Raw genomic sequence first — 23,551 nt, 5'->3', positions numbered from 1 at the left:
GTCCAAATGCATAAAGCTTGGCACAGCTGGAAGCTCTTGAAAAAGGGGTCTTAGAATGAAAGTGTCAGGCAGTTTTAACTACAGGAATCGTTACCTGCACTGCCTATAATAAAAATTGTGTCTGGCTAAGTGTCTGAGTGTAATATTTTTTCAGCTTAAGTATTGGAGCATACCTCTGTTTCACTCAAGTACCGGACACGTCCTGCATTAGTGAAGGATGTGTGGAAGTTCAGGGCATTTTTTCAGGGCATTTATTTGAGCCTAGACAAATCTGTGGGCTCACTGTGGCTCTTTGACTTTCCAAATTGTATGAACAAGGCATAACGTTATTCTCCGAAGGCTAAATTCTGCTGTTGGTGCAACACTCATGTCAGTGCGTCAGTATGCAGAGCAGACCATGGCCCTGTGCTTGGAAGATCAAGTGCTAAGTCTCTGCTTCCAGGAGCCACCAATGTCTTGATCCCCAGAGTGGAGAAGTTAATTGGCAGGGTTCATGACACTGTTTCTGCTCCTCAGACAGGCAGCTAGACTCTGGACCAGGATGTTGTCATTATCTGTAACAAAGACTACTCTGTTGGCAGTGTTAACAAGACATTTATGTGCCAGAATCCATCATATGAAATGATGGGTCTTTGAGACTGTGATCAAAATGTATCTGTTTTTCCTGCTTTTGAATGCTTGTGCATGAACAGGCTGATTATTTGAGTTGTCTAGTGAGCTGAGTACATTTGCTTCTTGCACATATTATTCATTATTTCTCAAATATATATTTGCCTTGTGAAATGAAAAAGCTGCAGTGTTGTTCAGGGAGAACTGGATTGTAAACAGATGCATCTGTATTGACTGAAGGGGAGCTGCCTCCTGCTTTCCCCAACTCTGAATTTGGTCCATAAGATTACAGAAGACAAGTAAAGCACTGATCTGTATGTGTTTACCCAAGCTGGAAATTACACCTCCAACTCCAGTGTAGATGTATCCTGGGACAGACAGTTCCTGGAAAGAATTAGAGCAATTGGGTCTCATTCTGTTTTCACCCTAACTTTACGCTGGTGTAACTGATTTCAGTGGCATTTGCCTGGTTTAAAATAACATGAGATCTCAATTTGTTCCTATTTCTCAATGAGAGAGAAGCTGCCATAAGGGAGAGTAATGCTGCATGAGTGGTTGGTAAGCAGTTAAAGTCTGTTTGATTTTGTAGCTTCAGGAATTCTAAACCTGAATATTGACTTTTGATCTGTCAGAGCTATTATTTGTACCTGTTTTTTCAGACCCCCTGAAGAGGTGGCGAAGAAGCCACACATTCCAGAGGAAGGTGGGGGAGAGATTTATAAAACAAGGTACATGTTCAGAGAAACAGAAAAAGGGATATATTTTTTCCTCTGTGCAAAAAGAGCCATTAAAAAAACATGTTCTGAACTCTGCAGGACAACAATTTTTCTGGCAATACAAATTGGTTCATAAGGGAGAAACACCATGGCAGATATTTATTTGATTCAGACTTGTAAAAAAAATCTTTTCTGCTTTGATACATTTATTTGCCTTATTCTCATAAGCATTAGTGGAGTTGCCCTCATAAATCCACTGAGAACAGAGCACTAGAACTAAACATTTGTTGTTAGTCAAGAATGTATGTACACAGTTTTATTGGAACTAGCCTTTCTTCCACTGTAATCTACAGATCTCGTTTAGCCCTGCACTTCTACAATATATATATATATAAAAAAAAAGCAAATATCTCAATAGCCTGAAATCAAATTAGGTCTGTGTTTATCTACATGTGAAACACCTGACCCACTCTGCCTCCCTTGAATGCAAATAATTTTACTGATAAACAAAGCTAGACTGTGTGCTTTGGATCTGAGATTAAGTAGCTTTGTGTTTTTATCTACATGATACTATTTATAGAATCAATTAACTCCTCATCTTTGGGATAAGTGGTGTGACACATCTGTTGCTGAGCTCAGACACACTTCTCTGTAGGGTCACAGTTTGATTTCTTCCTCTCCCCTCAAAATAACCACTTTTTAACTAGTATCTATTAGCTTAAACACCTGCCTTTTGACATCATTATTGCGCTATTTGTATTCTGTGAAGCTGGCCTAGGTAACTGAATGGCTTCCCTTATCCCTGCTACTTGACATTTTTTTCCTTTGCTATTACAATCACATTTTCTATGAGCGGGTGAGGCTGCAGGCTTTCCATATCCTGCTGCAATGTTTTTGTTGCTGTACTTTGCTGCAGAAAGGGTCTTTTTTGCCTGTGACTGTTGAGATCACTCCCTGCTTGCCTACTCTCTTGATCTTGAATTTTTCAAAATGGTGATTAACTATAAATGTTTGGACTCTAGCAATTCACCACTTATAATCAACCCCAGAGCATGATGACAGAAATGTTAGTTTTCAGAGTAGCAGCCTTGTTAGTCTGTATTCGCAAAAAGAAAAGGAGTACTTGTGGCACCTTAGAGACTAACAAATTTATTTGAGCATAAGCTTTTGTGAGCTGCAGGTCACTGCATCGGCTGCAACTTCATCTGATGAAGTGAGCTGTAGCTCACGAAAGCTTATGCTCAAATAAATTTGTTAGTCTCTAAGGTGCCACAAGTACTCCTTTTTTTTAGAAATGTTAGTATAGCAGTTCTCCTTGGAATTGTGGTTCCTCTAATACAACCAAGTCTTGAAGCCAAGACAAATGGGTGACACTAGTTTAAATTTTTAATTGTTTATACAGTCTTATGACTTTTATCAGAATATTTATCTCTAAATATAACCACACCTTATTCAAGTTATAAAAAGCAGTTTGACCACAAGCACACAATATTAATGAATCCATGGTATCAATAGTCCTTAAAGTGCATGAGTCTTGACGGATACAAGTGATAGAAATGCAATGTGAACTAAAGGCTGTGTTACTTAAGAGCCTGATCCTGTTATCTTTTCTCAAGTGAGTAGCACTTGCTCCAGGAGTAAACCCATTGATTTTGATGGGACTGCTTGCGTGAGTAAAGGTTGCAGAACCAGGCCCCATTCTTATCAGAGAGGACCATCTGTGCAGATGGAATATTTTAATTTAATATAACATTTTCCAGAATTAATATTCCCTGCATTGCTTTTGTTTTATATAATTATTTGAAGGAGAATGTTCTGGTGAAACAGTAAAACAGTAGCTTGTTCAATTTGTCTCTGTTTGGTGCATATACCGTTTTGAGGCATGACAGAAGGTAACGCATGTGGAGCCTTGCACGTCCATGCAAAAGACCAAAGCACCATCTGAATCATTGGACCGCGGAAGACTACAGATACCGCTGACTCCCTTGACACTGATGGGCCCCTCTAGACAGACTCTATTGGTACGGATTACCACTATGGTATCACAGGAATTCCATTTCTCTTAGAGACACTGGAATCCCCACTACTCGATACCAGCATTGTGGTACTGATCACATCTCGGTTTCCTGAATTCCCCGTGGTACCGAGACACTCACCATCGGCTCCCTTATTTGCTCCACCTCTATCAAATGAAGAAGAAAAAGGCAATGATGATAACATATCTTCTCTCTGTGCAAAGCTCCCCAGGAGAATGTCAAGAGACCAATCACCTAGAAACATTTACAGAGCCACAAGACTGACATGACAGACAAGACCCACCCAATTGTGTTTACACCCTTGAGTACCCTCCCAGTGACCATATTGGGACCGTTGGGCAGCCTATAGGCACTAGTTCTCACTGTAACTGTGCCTTAGTGGGTCACAACTGAGGATGCCCAAACTGAGGATGAACTGCTGAGAAATAGGGCAGATACACCCCAAGACTGGTGGCTAATCCCCCATAGGATATACCCCCATAGGATATACCAAACCAGCAACAAAAGTAAACTTCTTTTTCACCACACTGGCTAACAAGGAGTCATAAAAGCAGTTTTCTTGAGCATTCCAGTTCTTATATCACCACCAAAAACACTGGATTCAGAGATGAGTGGTTCTTTACAACCAGTCTCATCAAATGAAAGGTTCTTCGGATCCCAAAAGACCATCCACACACCCAGGTCAATATATATCTTAGATCTCCCCCAAAAATCACACTGATGCCAGTCCTTTAGTATCTAAAATCTAAAGGTTTATTCATAAAAAGAAAGAAAAAAAGGTGAGTTAAAATTTGTTAAAGGAATCAATTACATACAAAAATGGCAAAGTTCTTGGTTCAGGCTCGTAGCAGTGATGGAATAAACTGCTGGCTTAAGTCAAGTGTCACGGAGTTCCCGGGCAATGCTCTGGAACAGCTCCCTACGAAGACAGTCAGGACTCTGGTGAAGTCTCCTCTCTATGAGCAGACTGTCTTCAGGGCAAGAAGCTCACATTGCTTCCACCTTCCTGGGTCTGACCTTGGAGCATTCAGTATCATCTGCCCCTCCGTGCGCTTCCCACAGCGAGTCCACCCAGGCAGGGTCCTGGGGAAGCCAGAGGGTCTTGCACCCCAACTTCGCAGTCAGACATGACTCTTAGCCAGCCAGTAAAACAGAGGTTTATTAGATGACAGGAACATGGTCTAAAACAGAGCTTGTAAGTACAGAGAACTGACCCCTCAGCCGGGTCCATTTTGGGGGGCAGTGAGCCAGACAACCACGTTTGAACTTCACTCCACGTCCCCAGCCAGCCCCAAACTGACTCACTCTCCACCCCCTCCTTCTCTGGGCTTTGTCCCTTTTCTGGGCCAGGAGGTCACCTGATTCCTTTGTTCTCCAACACCTTTAGCTATCACCTTGCAGGGGGGAAGGGCCCAGGCCATCAGTTGCCAGGAGACAGAGTGTTGGCCATTTATGTACACTGGCCCTTTGCTCTGCAACAATTACACCCCCTTATCCCACCACCTAGAGACCTAAGAAATGCATAGGGGAAACTGAGGCACCCCTAGAGAATTCAGAGGAAACATTAAGAACAGTTCCACTTTGTCACATCGTGATGAAATAAACTTCTGGCTTAAGTCAAGTCTCTGGAAAACATCCACAGCTTGGATGCGTCATTCAGTCAGAGCTTCAGTTTGTAGCAAAGATCCTCCAGAGATAAGAAGCAGGATTGAAGACAAAATGGAGGTGTTTCAAGGACCTTTTATAGCTTTTGCCCATGTGGAGGGCATCCCATTGTTCTTACTGTGGAAAATTACAGCAACAAGATGGAGTTTGGAGTCACATGGGCAAGTCACATGTTCATGCCCAATTTTGCTCAGTCACTGCAGGAAGCCATTACCTACACTCCAAACAGCACATTTACATGACAGTCCACTCAGTGTAGGTGGGCATCTCCCATGGTCCATTGTCAACCAAGTGTTTTTTGATGAGACACTTAATTTGAATGGTCCCTCCAAGATGTGCTGGCTAGCTACCTTGTGGGTGGTACCGTAGGAGCCAACTTTTGAAATCCAGGTACAGAGCCAATACTTATAACTTCAAATACAAAACTGATACATGCATACAGATAGCATAATCATAACCAGCAAATCATAACCTTTTCATAGACACCTCACTTGACAACCTTTGTACAAGATTTGGTGCAAATATATAACAGTGGTTGAAACAATGCTTTATATGGTCATATTGTAATCAGATAATGGACAGTTGAGTACCAATTGAGTACCACCCAGTGACCGTATTGGGACCCCTGGGCAGCCTATAGACACTAGTTCTCTAGGACCTCGAATGTCTCACATAGGGATAGAGGAAAATGATCTCCCTCAGCTTCCCTTTCTAGACCCTGATCCCCAAGAGGAGACTTTTGAGGAACAGGAAGCAAGACTGGATAAATAAATTACTCCAGCAACAAACATTTCATCATCCTCTCCAGACTGAAGCCATTATGCGTACTCCACCAAGTAAGGCAAAGGACTTCAAACAATTTCAAGACCTCACCAAGAGAGTGGCAAACTCTCTTTAGATACCCCTTGAAGAAGTAAAGAAGTTGCAACACAAGCTGCTAGACATTCTCCATATGTCCTCATCAGCTCATATGCTACTCTTCCTGATCAACGAGGCCCGACTGGACCCATCCAAAATCATCTGGCAAACACCTGCCATGATACCACAGAGGGAAGAGTTTCTACTCCAAATACTTCCTGATACCAAAACAAAAAAACAGAAGATGGAGACCCATTTTGGATTTGAGATCACTAAACAAATATGTAAAGGCACAAAGATTCAAGATGTTCACATTAGCAGCAATAATTCCATTGCTGGACCAGGGAGACTGGTTCTCGGCCCTCAACCTACAAGATGCCTATTTTCATATCTCATTTCAACCAACCCACAGGGGGTTCCTGAGATTCACCCTGGGTCAAGACCATTTTCAATACAGAGTGCTTCCATTTGGCCTATTGTGCACACCCAGTATGTTCTCAAAGGTCCTATCTGTGGTAAATTAGGTCCCGTCTTTGCAAATTAGGAATTATGATATATCTGTTTCTAGATGATTGCCTACTCAAAGCACACTCCTTAGATGACACCCCATCAACCATGCAGAAGACTACAACTGAACACTCAAAAATCGACTCTGACTCCAGTACAACATGTGGAATTCATAGGAGCCTGTCTAGATGCAGTGAAGGCCAAAGCCTTTTCCCCACTACATAGGTTCAATACTCTAACCAAGCGGCGACATGACCCTGCTGTTCCTAGGCAGAGGAACGGCCATGGGGGCTCCGTGTGCTGCCCCCACCCTGCCCCGAGCACTGGCTCCGCAGCTCCCATTGGCCAGGGACCGCAGCCTCTGCCTAGGAGCAGCAGGGACATGTTGCTGCTTGTGGGGAGCCACCTAAGGTGAGCGCCACCTGGATCTGGCACACCAAAACCCCTCCCAGGCCCCAACACCCTACCCCAAGCCCCCTCCCACACCCAAACTCCCTCCCAGAGCTGGTGCCCCGCACCCTCTCCCACGCCCCAGCCCTGAGTCCCCTTCTGCACCCAAAATTCCCTCCCTCTTAGTTAACTGGAATTTTTTACTTACTGGCACCCCGCATTCCCTCAACATGCTGAATAACAAAGCTTTTACTTTATGTTGTTTTTGTATGTTTTCATGAACGTTGAGATTCTGGAGAACAAGATCTCAGCTTCAGAGAGGTGCTGGTATGATGTACCAGCTCAGTCAGAGTCCTGCATAAAATGTGTAAATATTAAGAAAAGATATAAATTGTTATGGTATTCCTGAGAGTATAGATAAGGTGTGGTCTACACTTTAAAATTGTATCAATCCAACTATTTTGGTTAGGGCTGTATATTTTTTTTTAACTGAAATAGTTATGCTGGTGCAGTTCTTGGTGTGCATGCAGTTACAATGGTAGAAAGGTGCCTTATGTTAGTATAGTTTAGTTAGTATATTGCTGTACAGGAATAAACTATACCAGCATAAGCACTTCTGTACTGGTAGAACTAGGGAGGTTGTACTGCTTTAACTATATCAGTATGATTAAATATATACATCTTTTATGTGTAGACAAGCCTTAAGATGCATTGGAATTAAATTGCATGAAAGAAAATTTAGTCTGAAAAACGGGAGGGAGGGGTGAGCGCTATTGGATTGTGGAATAATTTCCCAAGGGAAATAGTTGAATGTCTGTGGTTAGTGTCTTTTAAAACTGCACTGGGTAATATATTATATACAGCAGCGGTTCTCAACCAGGGGTCCGCGAGCCCTTTCAAGAGCCTGAGCTGCAGCTCCCCCACAGGGCTGAAGTCAGGAGCAAAGTTTGAAGCCCCAATCTGTGGCGCCCCCTGTGGGGCTGAAGCTGGGAGGCGTGGGGCTCAACAAGCCCCAATCTCCAGCGCCCCCTGGGGGCTGGAGCTGGGAGGTGTGGAGCTGAATCCCAGAGCCCCAAGCCCTGGTGCTCTCCAGGGAGCAGAAACCCTGAGCACATGGACAGAGTTGGGGACATGAAGGTAAGATCTGCCTGGGCCGGGGACCTGGCTTCATGGCTGGCAGAGCTATTGGGGAACAGGGACCGCAGGAGAGCCCCGTCGGCACACAGCCCCTGCACCCTGAGCTACGCTCTCCCTGTGCCCTGAGCTACCCCCATGCCCACATACAGCCCCAGCTACCCCTCCCTGCACCTTGAGCTACCCCCATGCCTGCATACAGCCCCTAGCTATCCCCTCCCTATACCCTGAGCTATGTTGTCCCTGTGCCCTGAGCTACCCCCATGCCTGCACACAGCCCCTAGCTACATAGGCGCGGGAAGAAGAGGTGCGGGGGGCTGCTACTGGCCACAAACCTGCCCCAGCCTCGGCCCCCTTATCCCTGTCCATGTCCCCCCGCTCCTGGAGACATGGCCCTGCTCCTGGCCTCAGCTGATGGGGGAAGGGGAGGCACGAGGTAAAAAGTTTGGGGATAGTTTTGCTGGCTTTCAGCACCCCCACTATAAAAGGCATTCCAGCACCACTGCCTAGCTAACCCCCTCCCTGCACCATAAGTTACATTCTCCCGGAACACTGAGCTACCCCCTCCCTGCATTCTGAACTATCACCCTGCCCGCACAGCCACAGCTACCCTCTCCCTGCACCTTGAGCTACCCCCCTGCCCGCACACAGCCCCAGCTACCCCCTCCCTGCATCTTGAGCTACCCCATCTGCATACAGCCCCTAGCTACCCCCCTGCCTGCACCCTGAGCTGTTTTCAAAGATTTTAAGCTAAGCCCCGACCTTTGAGTTATAATTTTTGGTTGTGCCCCCCACCCCCCAACCCAGACAGGTGGATGGCCTGCTGAGGTGAGTCGGGGGTGGAGGTGGCATTCCCTCCCTGGACCCCACTGTGCAGAGCTGGCTCGAGCCCCGCTGGCTCCTGCCCGGCCCTCCCGCCCCCGCAATAGACATCAAACTATGTCTATGCCCAAGGCCCCTGCCCTGAGGGCCCCCCCGCCCCCGCTGGGCCCTGGAGTTTTTAATAGCATATTGGGGGGGGCCTCAGAAAGAAGAAGGTTGAGAACCCTTGATATACAGGACAATCTTGTGTTGGCAGGGGATGGACTAAGTGATGTACAGTAATTGTTCTTAATTTCTATATTACAATTCATCAAAAGGCTAAGATTACACAGTGCCTTTTTCATCCAGCGACCTCAAAGTGCTTTTGTAAATGTGAATTCTGTCTTCTGAAGAAGGTGTCAGTAAGCTAGTTACTATTATACTCAGACAAACTGATGCACAGATAAGTAGGCTGAGTAATTTACCCAAGTTTTCACAGCCTGTGTGTGGGTGAAGTGCGAATAAAACCCAAGAATCCTGGTTCCCAGCCCCCTGCTTTATCCACTAGACAGGCCCCCTCTGTGTAAGAATGTGTAAGCATGTTTATGTGTTACACTAATTCTGTTTATCTAGCCATTGCAGCTTTTCATGAGTTAATATGTGATTTCTCTGCCTTTAATTTGAGAGGTTTATTAGCGAAAAATTAATTTTAAAACTCACTGGGAAACCAGTGGTATCTCATACCTAACTATTAAATTGTCACTGACTGAATTAATGAAACTTTGAACCTTCTGACTGTAGAAATCTTGAACGTCTTGTATTGAAACTTTATTTTTCCTGCTGGCAATAATGAAACTGGTGAGCTGCAAGCTTTGTTGACTTATCCATGCAATACAAACTGTAAAAAAAATCCAAAGTTCCTTCCCAAGGAAGTGTCTGCTTAGTCTTCCTCTTAGCACTTCCACTGCCCTTGTTCCTTCCCCTGTTGAAGGCTTGTTTCACAGACTGCTTCTATCCCCAGTAACAAAAAAACCCTAACCAGCCTTTTTGTTTCTTTTGACACCAACACAGTATGTCAGCCTGTGCCTATGAGAGAGCTATATTGAAATAGCTTTCTTTGTGAATTTCTCATTGCTATTCATGGGTGGGGATTGTCGCTTAAGGGTCAAATTAGAACTCAGTCAACCAGAGCGACGACAGTGAGTGGAGCCAGCCTCCAGCTAGATTCCCCGTCCAAGTTCTGAAAAGCTGTTAACTTGGAGTTCATCACATACATTATATATTGGTTTTGTAAAACGCTCTTTTCATACGCACAGGCTGAATTCTGCTGAGTTTGTGCCTCATAGTCTTTACTTTGTGGGCTCACCTTTTGCCCCATCTCATTACTTTCATCTTTGTCTGCATCTTAGGACATTTGTGCCCTTTCTGATGAGCTGTTGATCACTAGTGTTGAACTTCCATCATTTTAAGGAAAACTGCTTATTTGAGTGAGATGGATTTTCTGTTATCTTCACTGGGATTATACTGTAGCAAACTTGTAACCCTTGACCCAAAGGAGTTTCAGCCCTGAATCCTCCTACAGGGTGAATTTTATAAAGGGCAGATTAGAGATTCTTTGAGCTACATGTAGCTTGTTAGCTCCAAAGATCTGCCTTCATTCAGGTTCCCTGTAGGACTGAAGTTCAGGTGGTTACTTTAAACAGATCAAGGTAGTTTGTGGTTGCAGGCTGTAGCATAGTGTGTATCATAAAACTTGACCAACATCAATGGATGTTATGTTGGGTTTAAATTTCCAACATGGGTGCCTAAAGGTAAGCACCTAAATAAATGGCCTTGTGTTTTTTGTTTTCCATTGTTGCTGAGCATCCCCATCCTCGTAGAACTCAACTTGGAGGTGGGATATTCACACTTCTGAAAATTGGGTAACTCAAGTGCCTAAATATGACTCTGAATGCCTGACATTAGACCCCCATGTTTTGAACACTTTGGACATAATGTCAAGTTGTACAAGTTTCTGAATCCTGAGTTCCAGAATTTTCAGCCCATGTAAGACACTAGCAATAAATTTCTCCAGTAACAAGTAAGTATTTCCATTGACAACATGTTGGCCAATCTGGCTGTCAGGATTAGCTTGTATAAATGTGGTTTCTCTTTTTCTTCTGAGTTATGCAGAAAATGCTATATATATATATATATATATATATTTAAATGCTATATATATATTTAAACTGTGACATTCATTCCATATGGAAAGGAGGACATTTGGAATGACCATGTTTAGAAAGAGGCTCTTGGAGCACTAATGCCTCAATAACTAACTTTTCTTCTCCTTCCTTCTATTGTAGCTGATTCTGCTTGAGGCTGCTGTCCTGCTTTCTCTACACTTTTCTAGTCTTAGTGGGTGATGTTACAGCATCTTTAACATTCAGACCCTAATACTCTACTAGGTGTGTATTGCTTGGTTTTCATTGCATGATTTCTAATGTTGCATGGGAGATAGCATTCACTCTAATGCTGCTTGTGTACTCTGGCAACTTTTAGCTAATAGACTGTGAATCAATAGACTTTTTCAATCCCAGTTTTCTGTTATGTTATTCTTTCTCCCCTTCAGATGCACGTAGCTACTATGCCCATACATACACATACATATCACGTTCTGTTTTGCTTTCTCTTATTTGCCTGTATTCAGGATACTTCTTGTTACTTCCCACAGCAGTATTCCCTGTTAGTAGGACTCGTTCCTGCTTGGATGCAAACTGGGTTGTGAGAGCAGCAGCAAACCATCAGAGGGGCTGAGGAGCATAGTATGTTGTTATTCATGAGGTGAACAGGATATGCAGGCTACGGGGCACACAAGAAAATGGTCACATGCCATGGGATACTGAGGAGCTCTCTGAGAAGCACCTTTTCCTGAGAAGATTCTGACACATCTCTGCCACCAACTGGCAGACCCTGCTCTGTTTCTAACTGCAGCTCGCTCAAGTACCCACTATTCTTCATTCGCAGGAGGAATAACTGTGAATCCTATACCTGCATTGACTGGAGTGTTTAGGCTAGGATTTTCAAAGCAATGTAAGGGAGTTAGGTGCCCCCACTGAATTTCAGTTAGGGTATGTCACCATTGTAGCTGGAAGTGAGTCTCTTATATGGGTAGACAGACTCATGCTGGCAGGGCTCAAGCTAGTGTGCTGAAAACAGCAGTGTGGACGTTGCAGCTTGGGCAGCAGCTCAGGCTCCCAAGCCCGCCCGACCCCCTGAGTCTGAATTTGGGTGCTTAGCCCAAGTCTCTGCTGGAGTTGCAATGACCACACTGCTATTTCTTAGCATGCTAGCTCATGATCTGCTAGCGCAGGAGTCTACCTAGGCCTGGGAGGCTGGTTCCCAGCTGCAGTGTAGACATACTCCTAGAGATCAGTGCCTCGCTCCCTCAGGCTCTTTTGAAAACCCCAGGCAATACCCTTCCTCCACCCCCACCAGACCCACTCTCCCATTAGTCCAGAATGCACAGTTCAGTGAACAATTAGGGCTTTACTCACATTGCTGAGCACAGTGCAGAGATATGTACACAAAAGAGAGAGAATCTGGAAGTCTCTGCACAAATCCCGAACAAACGCAGAGGACTGCTCACTAGCACGTTGACTCTTCGTAGGACAAAATTCTTAGGGACAAATCTCCCCTTTGCAGAAGACTAGCAAAAGGCCTGTGCAGTCCATAAATCTCAAAAGATACATACCGTAAAACAGGGCATGAGTTGGATGTAAGTGGTGCATAGCTCTTTTGCCGGTCCTTTGCGTCAGGGGGAATTTCACCCTAAGTGATCACTTAAACCAGGGGTTCTCAACCTTTTTCTTTCTGAGGCTCCCCACAACATGCTACAAAATCTCCAGGGCCCAGCTGGGGAGTGGCAGGGGGAGGGTGGCTCAGGGCTCTGTGCTGGGAGGTGGAGAGGAGGCCTCAGGCATAGGTGTAGTTTGATGTCTATTTTGGGTGGGCAGGGGACAGCAGGGGTCGAGCCAGCTCTGCACGGGGTCTGGGGAGGGAGCGCCACCTCCATCCCCTGACTCACCTCAGCAGGCCACCCCCTGTCTGGGTTGTGGGGGAGGGGTCGCAACCAAAAATTGTAACTCAAAGGTGGGGGGCTCAGTCAAAAAGTTTGAAAACAGCTCAGTGCAGGGTAGCTAGGGGTTGCATGAGGGAAGGGGGGTAGCTAGGGGCTGTGTGCGGGCAGGGGGTAGCTCAGGGTGCAGAGAAGGGGGTACCTAAGGGCTGTGTGCAGACAGAGGGGTAGCTCAGGGTACAGAGATGGGGTAGCTAGGGGTGTGTGCCAGGAGGGCTCCCTCTGTGGTAGATGCTCCCTGAGGGCTCTGCCAGCCACAGAACCGGGTCCCCCCGCCCAGATGGCTCTTACCGGCTGGATGAGCAAAGGGGGATTGGAGCTGGGGAGCAGCTTCAACTCCCTGCAGCAGCGGGAGATGAGGAACACCGTGGCTGTCTGCTCCGTGGCACCAGCCAGAGCAGCAGCTGTCCCACACTGCCCAGCTCTGGCTTCCAGCCTCCGACCTGGCCAGGGGACGGGGAGAGAAAGAGGTGGAGGGTGAGGGTGAAGTGCCCCGGGACTTCCCTGCTCTTGCACTGTAGTTTGGGGTGGGGGAACACCTCTGTGTCCCCCAACTCTGCCCATGGGCTCAGGGCTTCTGCCCCGGGGGGAGCACCGGGGCTCAGGGCTCCGGAATTCAGCCCTCCTGTTCCCAACTTTGACCCCACAGGGATCGCCGGGAATCAGGGCTTCAATCCCGTGGCTCCTGGCTTCATCCCTGCAAGAGGTGCTGGGGCTGTGGGTTTTAGCGTGGGGCCCCGCGACCCCTGAAATGGTTTGTGGACCCCCCTGGGGGCCACGGACCCCCTGTTGAGAACTGCTGACTTAAACAACTAGTTTTTGCTTACGTTGACCCATATGAGGGAGCTTGGTGCATTGATTCTAAATATGAGCAATCAGAAAAGACAGATCAATTTACTGCTGGTCTGTATTCTAGCTGTAATACAACATAATAGGACATTTAGAATCACATAGGTAGGACAAAATAGATTTGCTTTTGTCAGCATAGCCTCTGACACTCTTTGTGCAGTTGTTTGCTGTGTTTAAAGTAAGTCTCTAGAATTGCAGCACAAGGAATAATCTTTACCTGGCTGCTATAGTTTAAATATTTTTCATTTATTTATAGGGTTTTCCAGCACACTTTAATTTATTTACAAATGGTAGCAAATTGCAAGTGGCAGGCTGCCTAACTAACTTCATGAGTCAGTACTTTTTTTTTCTAGAAAAGACTGCTGATAGTGTAAATTGTTCAAACACTAGGTAAATAATTGGAAATGCAATCAACAGAAAGCAAGTATTTATCTACTAATAAATCATTTGAAATGCATATGTCTGTCTTTGTCCAACCGTTCTTAAAAGGCATTTAGTGGTTCTGCTGCTGTTTCTGCATAGCAATCAGAATTTTTATGGTCACTAATTGTGCATTTATTTTCTGCCTGTGTTTCTCTTTGCACAAAGAAAAGAAACACAATATTTATGGTTGCAAAGAGGCTCACATGTTATTTCCTTCATGGAGAGCTATAGGATACTCTAGAGATTGATATTATTTATATCATCTCATTTTTGCAGATAGGGAGAGGTTCTCAGTTGCGTGGCATTAGCAGCCATTTACATTTATTCAAGGATTTTCTGAAGGGGAATCTTTGTCACGTGTTCTCAGAGCATGGCTTGAAAAGTATACAGCAGCTCAGTGATCAGCCATGTCTTTTTCCTTTGTATTAATGACACTGCTGCTTCAAGTCATCAGTTGGGGGTGGGGGGCAGGCGGGACTCTTCATTTTTCAGACTTTTGTTGTTAGATGTTCCTAAGGAGAAAGACAGTGTGAACTCTCTAGCATTTTATTTTTATATTGCTAGGGGAAAGTAGATTTGTAATTTGTTTAAAGTAGTTTATACCGCATTTTGGAGTCCTCTCCTTCACCTCACTCCCAACTAATTCCCTTTTTGTAGTTAGACTATGGAAGCATCTTATAGGAATATTTCCAGAGTACCACAGAGATAATAGAAACAGGTCATGAGTGATGCATTGTGTGTTCTGGAGAAAGCTCTGTTAGCTCAGGCCAAGAGAGATGCTTGTTGATCACTCAAAACCATTACTTTTCTGAATCCCTAAATTTTGAATGAGCTTTAATTCATGGTAGGTTCATCTGCTAGAGGCTCTGCTTCAGAAAGATCTTGAGTTTACTGTGCTTCCTCTTAGAGGCTATTAGAGGAAGCAGGGTAAGCTTTGTAGTACTGAGTTTTCCACAAAAACAATGAGGAGTTTTCCACAGGAACTCAGCTTCAACCTGCTCTTGAGTTGAGGAATGTAGGGGAACATTTGGAGAGGTGACACCAGGACTTCAACTCATCACATCTATTTTCCTCCTGTTAAAATCACATATGGCAGTAGATCTCTATTTATAGTCTGCGGACCACTGTACAGTCCACGAACCACTCCCAGGGGGTCTGAAGAGCTGCTAACAGAGGGGAGGTATCAGTCAGTTTTCAAACAGTGATTTTTTTCTCCACAGGGACTCAAGTTCAGGACTCTTAAGATTTTCAGAGGATTTTTGGATCAATAAATTAATAAGACGCTTGTCTGCACCCTGGTTTGTCTCTGCCAGGTGTTCCTTTGATATAATTTCAGCCATGATCAAACTTGTGGATGACTCCAAAATTAGAGGGGTACCAAATAAAGGATAGAACAAAACTGCTCTGCAATGATGGGAGATTAGAAAAGTGAGGGCTGCAGACAACAACCAGGGGAAATTCAGTCCTAACAGATGAGAAGCCCTACAAGTAGGAAGAGGAAATAAACAGTACAGCTACAGAATAGAGTTACACAAACCTTGTTCTCCATGCAGCAAGTGCACTGCATATCAACCTAACCTCTGCTACTGTATCGCAATTTGACAGCATTTAATAGAACTAGGAGAAAGGAATGATTTGCTGCTTTCTGCATATGGTATTCCTTGGTGTTCTTCAGTTCATACACTGCAGTATTAATACAGACTCTGAATGTTTGCATACCCCTTAGTTCTGCATGGGTGCAGAAGGGATGTGGGAGAGGGAACAAAGAACTTTCTCTTCCCATGGCACCCTTACAGAGCAGCTCGTTACAGACTAGCACAGTCAATCCGTAAGACTAGCATGGCTGGTGGTGGCAGTCTTTCATCTGCCAGTGAAGAAGGTTGGTTGCAGGGGAGAGTGCATGTCTACAACCTGTTAAAGGTTGGTGGATCTGAGTTAGCCAGAATTCCTTCCATGGTTCCAGCTGCAACTTGAGCCCCTCCACACCTCACTACTGCAGGGTTGTGCCTTGAAGACACAATCCAGCCCAAAGTCTACAAAATACCATGAAGATTCTATTGTGAAATGCCAAAAAAGAAGAAACAAGCCATTGAAGGAAATTAGACTTGTTATGGTGACAGTAGAGGTCTTCTGCTTTTCAGGCGAGACTGAAGAAGAGTGCATAATTCCTTCGCTTTTCCATACAGAAAAGGATCTTGGGCTACTCCTTAGGAGTTAACAATAAGTTGCAGGGCTGCAAGAGTACTTGGTGGGGTTTTTGTAGATAGATAACAAAAGGAACTAGTGGCTTATAGGTTGAGCAGGTAACTATACCCTCTGAATCACATAGAAATGGGATAAAACCCTTTGAAAGGACTTATTAAGAATTGTTTTAAGTACTGTAGCTTCTGACAAGACAGGAAACTTTCTTGAATTGTGGGGAAAACAGATAATATTGCCTTGTGAGTGCCTGAGTTCCAGATATTGTAAGTAGTGTACTCATTATAGTTTAGTTTCAGTAAAGAGATTGAATTGAAACCACCGTGCATCTTTACATAATGTCCATAATTCTTATATCAAAATATTTTGACTCTTCATTAACTTTATACATTTGCAGCGTCAGTGGGAAGTTGAGCTTCATGCATCACACACATGCTGAGAGGGCTTATTATGGAGAACATCTTAAAAATGACATAGTCAATGCAGAGACATCTCAAAAGAAACTTGATTGATTTGCTGTGTTTTTCCAACATGTGGAGACAAGCAAACCTATACATTTTCCATGGAAAGTGTCCTTTTGTTTTTCCTCATTTATATTAGTAGCAAGCAGCTGCATGACTGACTGCTATGTGTGAAAATTCTCATTGGTTATCATGCATGCAAATACCCTGGTAATACAATCTGAGAGAAGGTGCTGAAATCATGGCTTAAAGAAACTTTATCTGTAATTGTGGAGTCTGCATTTAAAAAGCATGTTCTGTGTTATAATTTGCCACCCCTTTCTCATTATAGCATGAACATATTTTTGTCCAACTTGCTAAATTTACAAGGATCCTTCAAAATGTGTACCCAGTTAGTGATGTTGCTAGGACAAATGAAGTATAAAACCAATAAGGGTGTGGCATTTGTTGTCCAGAAGCATGAAGCTTCACTGTTTGAAAGCCTTAACTATTATCATCCATTCTGTGAAAGACAAAGATGCCAGATGAATAGTTATAAAGAATATGTTCTTCCAGCAAAAAAGAGAAAAGTAATATTATCTTTATATCCTTTTAAAAGTACATTATTATTTGCACAGTGAAATTAGTTTTGCAAGAGGCATGAAAATCTCTTGAGACAGAAGTTTTAAAAGAAAGATCAAAGGAATTAAATAATAATTCTATATAAGGTGAGCGTTTTTTTTAAACAGGGAAGCCTTGGGGTAATTACTTTTAATTTAAAATCAAATCAATGGATGGAAATGAAGTCTTTTCAAAGAGCAATTAGAGTTTGCATCTTAGAGTGAATGCTATTTAATAGAGTAATTAACACGTGCTTTTTATTCTTAACCTCTGACCTGTGCCCTCCTGCCCCTTTACCTAACCCTTTCCATTTGCCCTGGTCAGTTAACAGGCAGGAACATTTGAGAACAATCATGGATGATTATGATATCAGGTCTGCTGCCAGCATTTTGGCATCTGTTAAAGAGCAAGAGGCTCGTTTCGAGCGGCTCACCCGTGCACTTGAAGAAGAGCGACGCAATGTCTCCTTGCAGCTTGAACGTGCTAATCAGCCCTCAGAACGAATGAGCATGTGCAACATTGGCAATGGTCAGCCACTGGCAACTGCGTGGCAGCAACTTGTCCTGCAGGTAACAGCCTGCTTCTCTTACCTGTCACTAGAATTCACACATCCCAGAATATCCCATTCCAGAAAGTAAAGAGCCTCTCCCAATTTATTTGTCATCAGCATTTCATTCCATAGTGTGTATTATGAAACAGGAAAACACTGAACTCAGCATATTTGTTTGACTAATTGAGGTAGCATGGATTACAGCACCTAGGATAAAATGTTACTCTCATCTCTTTTTACCCCTAAGGATGCTTCCTAAAAATGATAGCTCTCTGATAATTAAACCCCAATAAAGACCTTCACACTGGCTCTTATAGCTATTTGCTTGCTACATGTGATGCTATCACTATGCTTTTAAAAGCAGGGCCAAACCGTGATGTCATTATCAAGTAAAGTTTTCTTTTGAAGTCAACTGGAGTTTGATAGAACAGGGACTGGGTGAAAATGGTGGATTTCCTCTGTTAAGGACTGCAAGTCTACTCCTTGAGTAAGGACTTCAGGATTTGGCACATAGTGTTTATTCAAATGAAGGACTTTGTTCTAAAGTTACAAGCTCTGATCTGTATGTTTGTCTGTTCATAAATCCCAGCCATAGTTTTGCCTCCCGCTTGCTCCTTAACTCTTTTAATGTGAAGTGACAAACTGGTTGTATTTCTAACTGATTCTTTAAACTAGCAAATGATTTGGAAGCCTGTGGCAAATAATGCAGCAGAAACAGTAGTATTGGGAAGGCTGTGGTCCATAATGAAACCCTGATCTGCTAGGGACTTTAGAGCTTGCTTCAATCATACCAGACTGTTGCATTGATCGGTACATGGGTAGGGTTCATGTGATGTCAAAACAGCTTTATGCTCATACATTTTTGGTGGGCAGTATTTCATAGATGCTGTCCAAGTCAGAGAGTTCTTTCTGGGTGTTCAATAGCTTACAAATTCAGTGGGTAGATATAGAGGAATTTATTTTGTGAAAGACAGCTGTACAAAAAATGGCTGCCATGTTATTCCCTCTAGTCACTGTTTGTTTATCCTTAGCATCTGTTTTCAATTAGGACATTCAGCCACAAAGAATTGGCCTTTACTGCTTGGGCTAAAGGAGTAACTCCATTAGCTTTTAGCAGTTGTAAGTTGTTATCCTGATGATTAGCCACTAGAGGGGGATGCTGCATATATTTTAGAAGAATGGTACACCTGCACCTTCGCTTTTTCTGAGTGACTTTGTGAAAGGTGCCAGATCAGGTACAGTATGAGCTTTCCTGCATGGCTATGCTTTAAAGCCCAATCAACTCCTATTAAAATCAATAGAAGGATTGATGTAACCAGGCCCTAAGTTATCCTTCTTCCGAAAGGGACCACCTGTATAAGTAAAAACCAGAGTTCAGTCTACATGTGTGTTCAATCCTTGGCCTCTCTGGGGGCTAGACATGAAATGCTTCGTTTGTAAATCATTAGTGTTCAGCTTTACATTCACTGTGCGTTTCATCATGAAGGGTACACCCAGCACATTACAGGCTATATGCTACAGTATATAGGGATCTGTCACTAACCACTGAAAGGCAGCCATTTTTGAATGGCTGTAGGTCATTGGTGGGTGACAGATCTCTGTGTAGTAAACAATCTCAAAAAAGATCTATTAGAACTGGAAAAGGTACAGAGAAGGGCAACAAAAATTATTAAGGGTATGGAACAGCTTCCATATGAGGAGAGATTAAAAAGACTGGGATTATTCAGTATGAAAAAGAGACAACTAAGGGGGGATGTGATAGTCTATAAAATCATGAATGGTGTGGAGAAAGTGAATAAGGAAGTATTAGTTATCCCTTCTCATAACATAAGAACCAGGGGTCACCCAAAGAAACTAATAGGCAGGAGGTTTAAAATAATCATAAGGAAGTACTTCTTCTCACAATGCAGAGTTAACCTGTGGAACTCAATGCCAGGGGACGTAGTGAAAACCAAAAGTATAACTGGGTTCAAAACAGAATTAGATAAATTCATGGAGAATAGGTCCATCAATGACTATTAGCCAAAATGATCAGGGACACCACCTCATGCTTTGGGTGTCCCTAAACCTCTGCCAGAAGCTGGGACTGGACGACAGAGGATTGATCACTTGATAAATTACTCTGTTCAGTTCATTCCCTCTGAAGCATCTGGCACTGGCTGCTGTTGGAAGACAGGATACTGGGCTGGCTGGACCATTGGACTGACCCAGTATGGCCATTCTGGCTTTCAAAAATGTAACTTTGTAGCTAATATTAGAGTTTTTCCATTTGAATCTACAAAGGGAATTATATACCGAATCTAATTATCCCATCTGGAATTTGGGCAAGAATGAGGATTAACAACCCTGTTCTTTTGGAAAGTGCCATATAATCTGTAATGACCCCTGTGACCAGGGCTTCTGTTTTACATCTTGTCTGACAGTTGGGGTGGACACTGGCCAAGAGACTTACTCAGTGAAGTATTTGTAGAGAAAGCTTTGCTGTATGCCTGCAGCAGCATCACTGCTTTCCCTTGTAATAATGCACTCCCAAGCTTCTCCCAGATGTCATTCTTAGCTTCATTTTCGTTCTTTTGTTTTATTTTAAACAAAAAATGTTTTAGAAAAGGGAAGAGGACAGAAGCAAAGTGTGAGAATTGTAATAGTTTCCTGAAGTCCTTTAAAAACGAAATCAAGGACTTATGCAAATGTTGTTTCTAATTCATTCTAGATACCTTGTCAGCTGTACTCCTTTTTTTATTTTTACACCAATCTTAAGCTGTTCGTTATCTCAACAGCATATTCTTGTTCTAGGCTGCAAGCAGCTCAGCTAGCCATTTCACTAAATGGAAAGAAAAATAATCTTATGTCATTCTGTCTGTTCAGCGTGAGCTTGGAGCGCACAAACAGCACAAGCAAATTGTACTCCATTTGTCTATGTTTGCTGCATATGCTTCAGGCATTATTTAGCAGTGTACATCATCTCTTAACCGCCACCAGGAAATGTCAGATGGGCAAATAATGTCAGAGATGCACTCTAATTGCAAAAAGATTTTTACTTAAGTGTAGCTATTTAAATGGGGGAAAACATGGAGGGGGGGGTTGCTGAAGGCTTTTAAAAATATTTGTTTTGATGTCCAGAGAAGTCATTTCACCACCTCTCCCACTATAAATACTGCAGAAAAGGTTTGTTCACATGTTAATTGGAAAGGTCTGGAATGATGCTTGAAGTCTTTTTGTCCACAGAACCAAATGCTATGATGTACCATGAAGGGGAAGATCTGCTTAAATATTGTTACCACGCTATGACCCCCCTGAGAGCTGATAAACAGTTGTAACTCCCATTGACTTCAGTGAGTTTTGCCTGAGGAAAAACTGGGAGAGCTCAGTTGTGCTTGGCTTGCACAGTCCTTTGTTGGAGGCAGCACGCCTGCCAAAGTTCCTGGGTGTGCAGGGGCTGGGTGCTTGCCTCTTGTACTTTCCTTGGTCGGGGGATGATTAACTACTCCATGTGGGCAGCCAGCTCTGCTGGCAAGTGTGATTCCTGGAGAGAGGAGTAACAAGTTCTATGTGGTTAATGCGGCTAAACAAACCTGGGTAAATGCATTTTATACCATGTGTCTCTTCCAAGTTGTCTCCAAAGGAAGCTTCATGTAGAGGGCATTGCAGTAATCCATTCTAGAAATCCAGAAAGCCATGGATCACAGTGGCAGGGGCTACAATCATAAGAGGAAGCTGTAATTGCCTCCCTAGATGCTGTTGGAAAAAGGGCCCTCTAGACCACCTAGACCACCTTAGATGCAAAGAGAGTCAAAACAAGAGCACGCTGGCAGATCATGAGTACTCTGGTCTATCTTGCCACTCAGACAAGCTTGCCCCTGTGATAGATGGTCCCTTACACCACAAATCACAACAATATTCAGGTTGCTCCCATTCCCAAGGGACCGGTCACTTACCCAGGTCAGTTGCACCTCAGATCTCAAGCCAAAAACAAGGCTTGTAGCCAATCCTATAATAAACTAACTAAAGGTTTATTAACTATGGAAAAGAAATAAAGAGTTATTTACATGTTTAAAGCAGGTTAACATACTCACACAAATGACAGGTTTCAGAGTAACAGCCGTGTTAGTCTGTATTCACAAAAAGAAAAGGAGGACTTGTGGCACCTGAGAGACTAACAAATTTATTTGAGCGTAAGCTTTCGTGAGCTACAGCTCACTTCAGCGGATGCATTAGCTCACGAAAGCTTACGCTCAAATAAATTTGTTAGTCTCTCAGGTGCCACAAGTCCTCCTTTTCTTTTCACACAAATGAGTTGTAGTGTTAGGTTTCAAAAGATGATAGAAGCTGCTATGATATGCAAGCTCTATATGTTCTTTAGGGCTAACCAAAGCTAAATGGTTGGGGATCACTTGCTTTTACTTAGAAATCTGTGCCCCTCAGAGTTCAAGCATCATAGAGATAACAGTTTCTTATGGACTTTTATTCCATTCCCCCAGAGCTCAAGATGATGGGACAAGGGTTTGTGCACACAAAGTCTTTTGTCCACTGATGTTATACATGGCTTGTCTGGTGTCTGTGGGCCTTCTTTTGTTGGGCAGGAGACGACACTTCTTGTGGTAAACTAATCATAGGACTGGAAGGGACCTCAAGAGGTCATCTAGTCCAGTCCCCTGCACTCAGGGCAGGACTAAGTATTATCTAGATCAGAGGTGGGCAAACTATGGGCTTGTGGGCTGCGTCTGGCCCGTCAGGTCTTTCAATCCAGCCCTCGAGCTCCCACCAGGGAGCAGGGTCAGGGGCTTGCCCCATTCCGGCACTCTAGAACCTGCACCCCCAGAGCCTGTACCCCCACCCCAGAGCCCACACCCCCAGCCAAAGCCTTCACCCCCTCCTGTACCCCAATTTTGTGAGCATTCATGGCCCACCATACAATTTTTATACCCAGATGTGGCCTTCAGGCCAAAAAGTTTGCCCACCCCTGATCTAGACCATCCCTATAATATTTAAGACTTGTTAATGCTTCCCCCCCGACTGGGGAGTTTACAGTATCAGAGCAAAAACTTTCACAGTCTCAGAGAAAACACTTAAATATTACCTTTTAATCTGGGATACAGATTTTGTAAGTGAAATTAATTCATGCAGCAACTTACAAGCATTTCATAGACTAACACATTTTTATAAATCAAATGCCTATTTTAACAATACTAACACACAGTAACCCAGACTGGTTTCCAGCTATGCATTTGTCAGTGTTCAGTCAGGCTTAGGGGCCTTGCATGAGCTGTCACCTGGTCTGCCAGTATCACAGCCACCCTTAAAAATGGCATAGGAAGCCTTTCCTGCTCTACAACACGTTAATAGTGTAAAGTTTAAGTGCATATTAATCTTACAGTGTTCATTCTGTTAATAGAAATTCTTGCTAAAACCCATACCACCTCTAGCTCCATTGACGTCAGTGTATTCTTCTGTAGCTTTGGGCACTAGAAGCTATGTGACTGGCCCTGGCTATATGTTACCAAAACTGAAATCCAGTTGCCCTCAAATGAGCAGAGCCAGCTGTCCAGGCATTCTTGTTTGCTTCCCTACATGTTGCTGTAGAAGACAAGAATGTAAAAAGATGACTCTGTAGTTTGATGTCCAAATGTGTCAGAGTA

General features: G+C 43.7%; 1 protein-coding gene across 8 annotated transcripts in view; it reads left to right on the top strand.

Moving 5' to 3' along the window:
* ARVCF (ARVCF delta catenin family member) overlaps window positions 1-23,551 on the top strand; it is a 448,905-nt gene that overhangs the window by 184,620 nt on the left and 240,734 nt on the right. For 5 of the 8 annotated variants that reach the window (XM_037879234.2, XM_043529834.1, XM_037879232.2 and 2 more), the window contains 2 exons: window positions 11,062-11,163; window positions 17,690-17,934. The exons of the other annotated variants lie outside the window; for them this stretch is intronic. In XM_037879234.2, the coding sequence (XP_037735162.1) occupies window positions 17,719-17,934 (216 nt within the window). In that variant the 5' untranslated portion in view covers window positions 11,062-11,163; window positions 17,690-17,718. The remainder of the gene's footprint in view (window positions 1-11,061; window positions 11,164-17,689; window positions 17,935-23,551) is intronic. 8 annotated transcript variants of the gene reach the window in all.

Source organism: Chelonia mydas, chromosome 15 (assembly GCF_015237465.2).
Source record: "Chelonia mydas isolate rCheMyd1 chromosome 15, rCheMyd1.pri.v2, whole genome shotgun sequence".
In the NCBI taxonomy this organism is placed as follows: Eukaryota; Metazoa; Chordata; order Testudines; family Cheloniidae; genus Chelonia; species Chelonia mydas.
The sequence above is the reverse complement of the archived record's forward strand: the minus strand, read 5'-3'. Positions and strand labels throughout refer to the sequence as shown.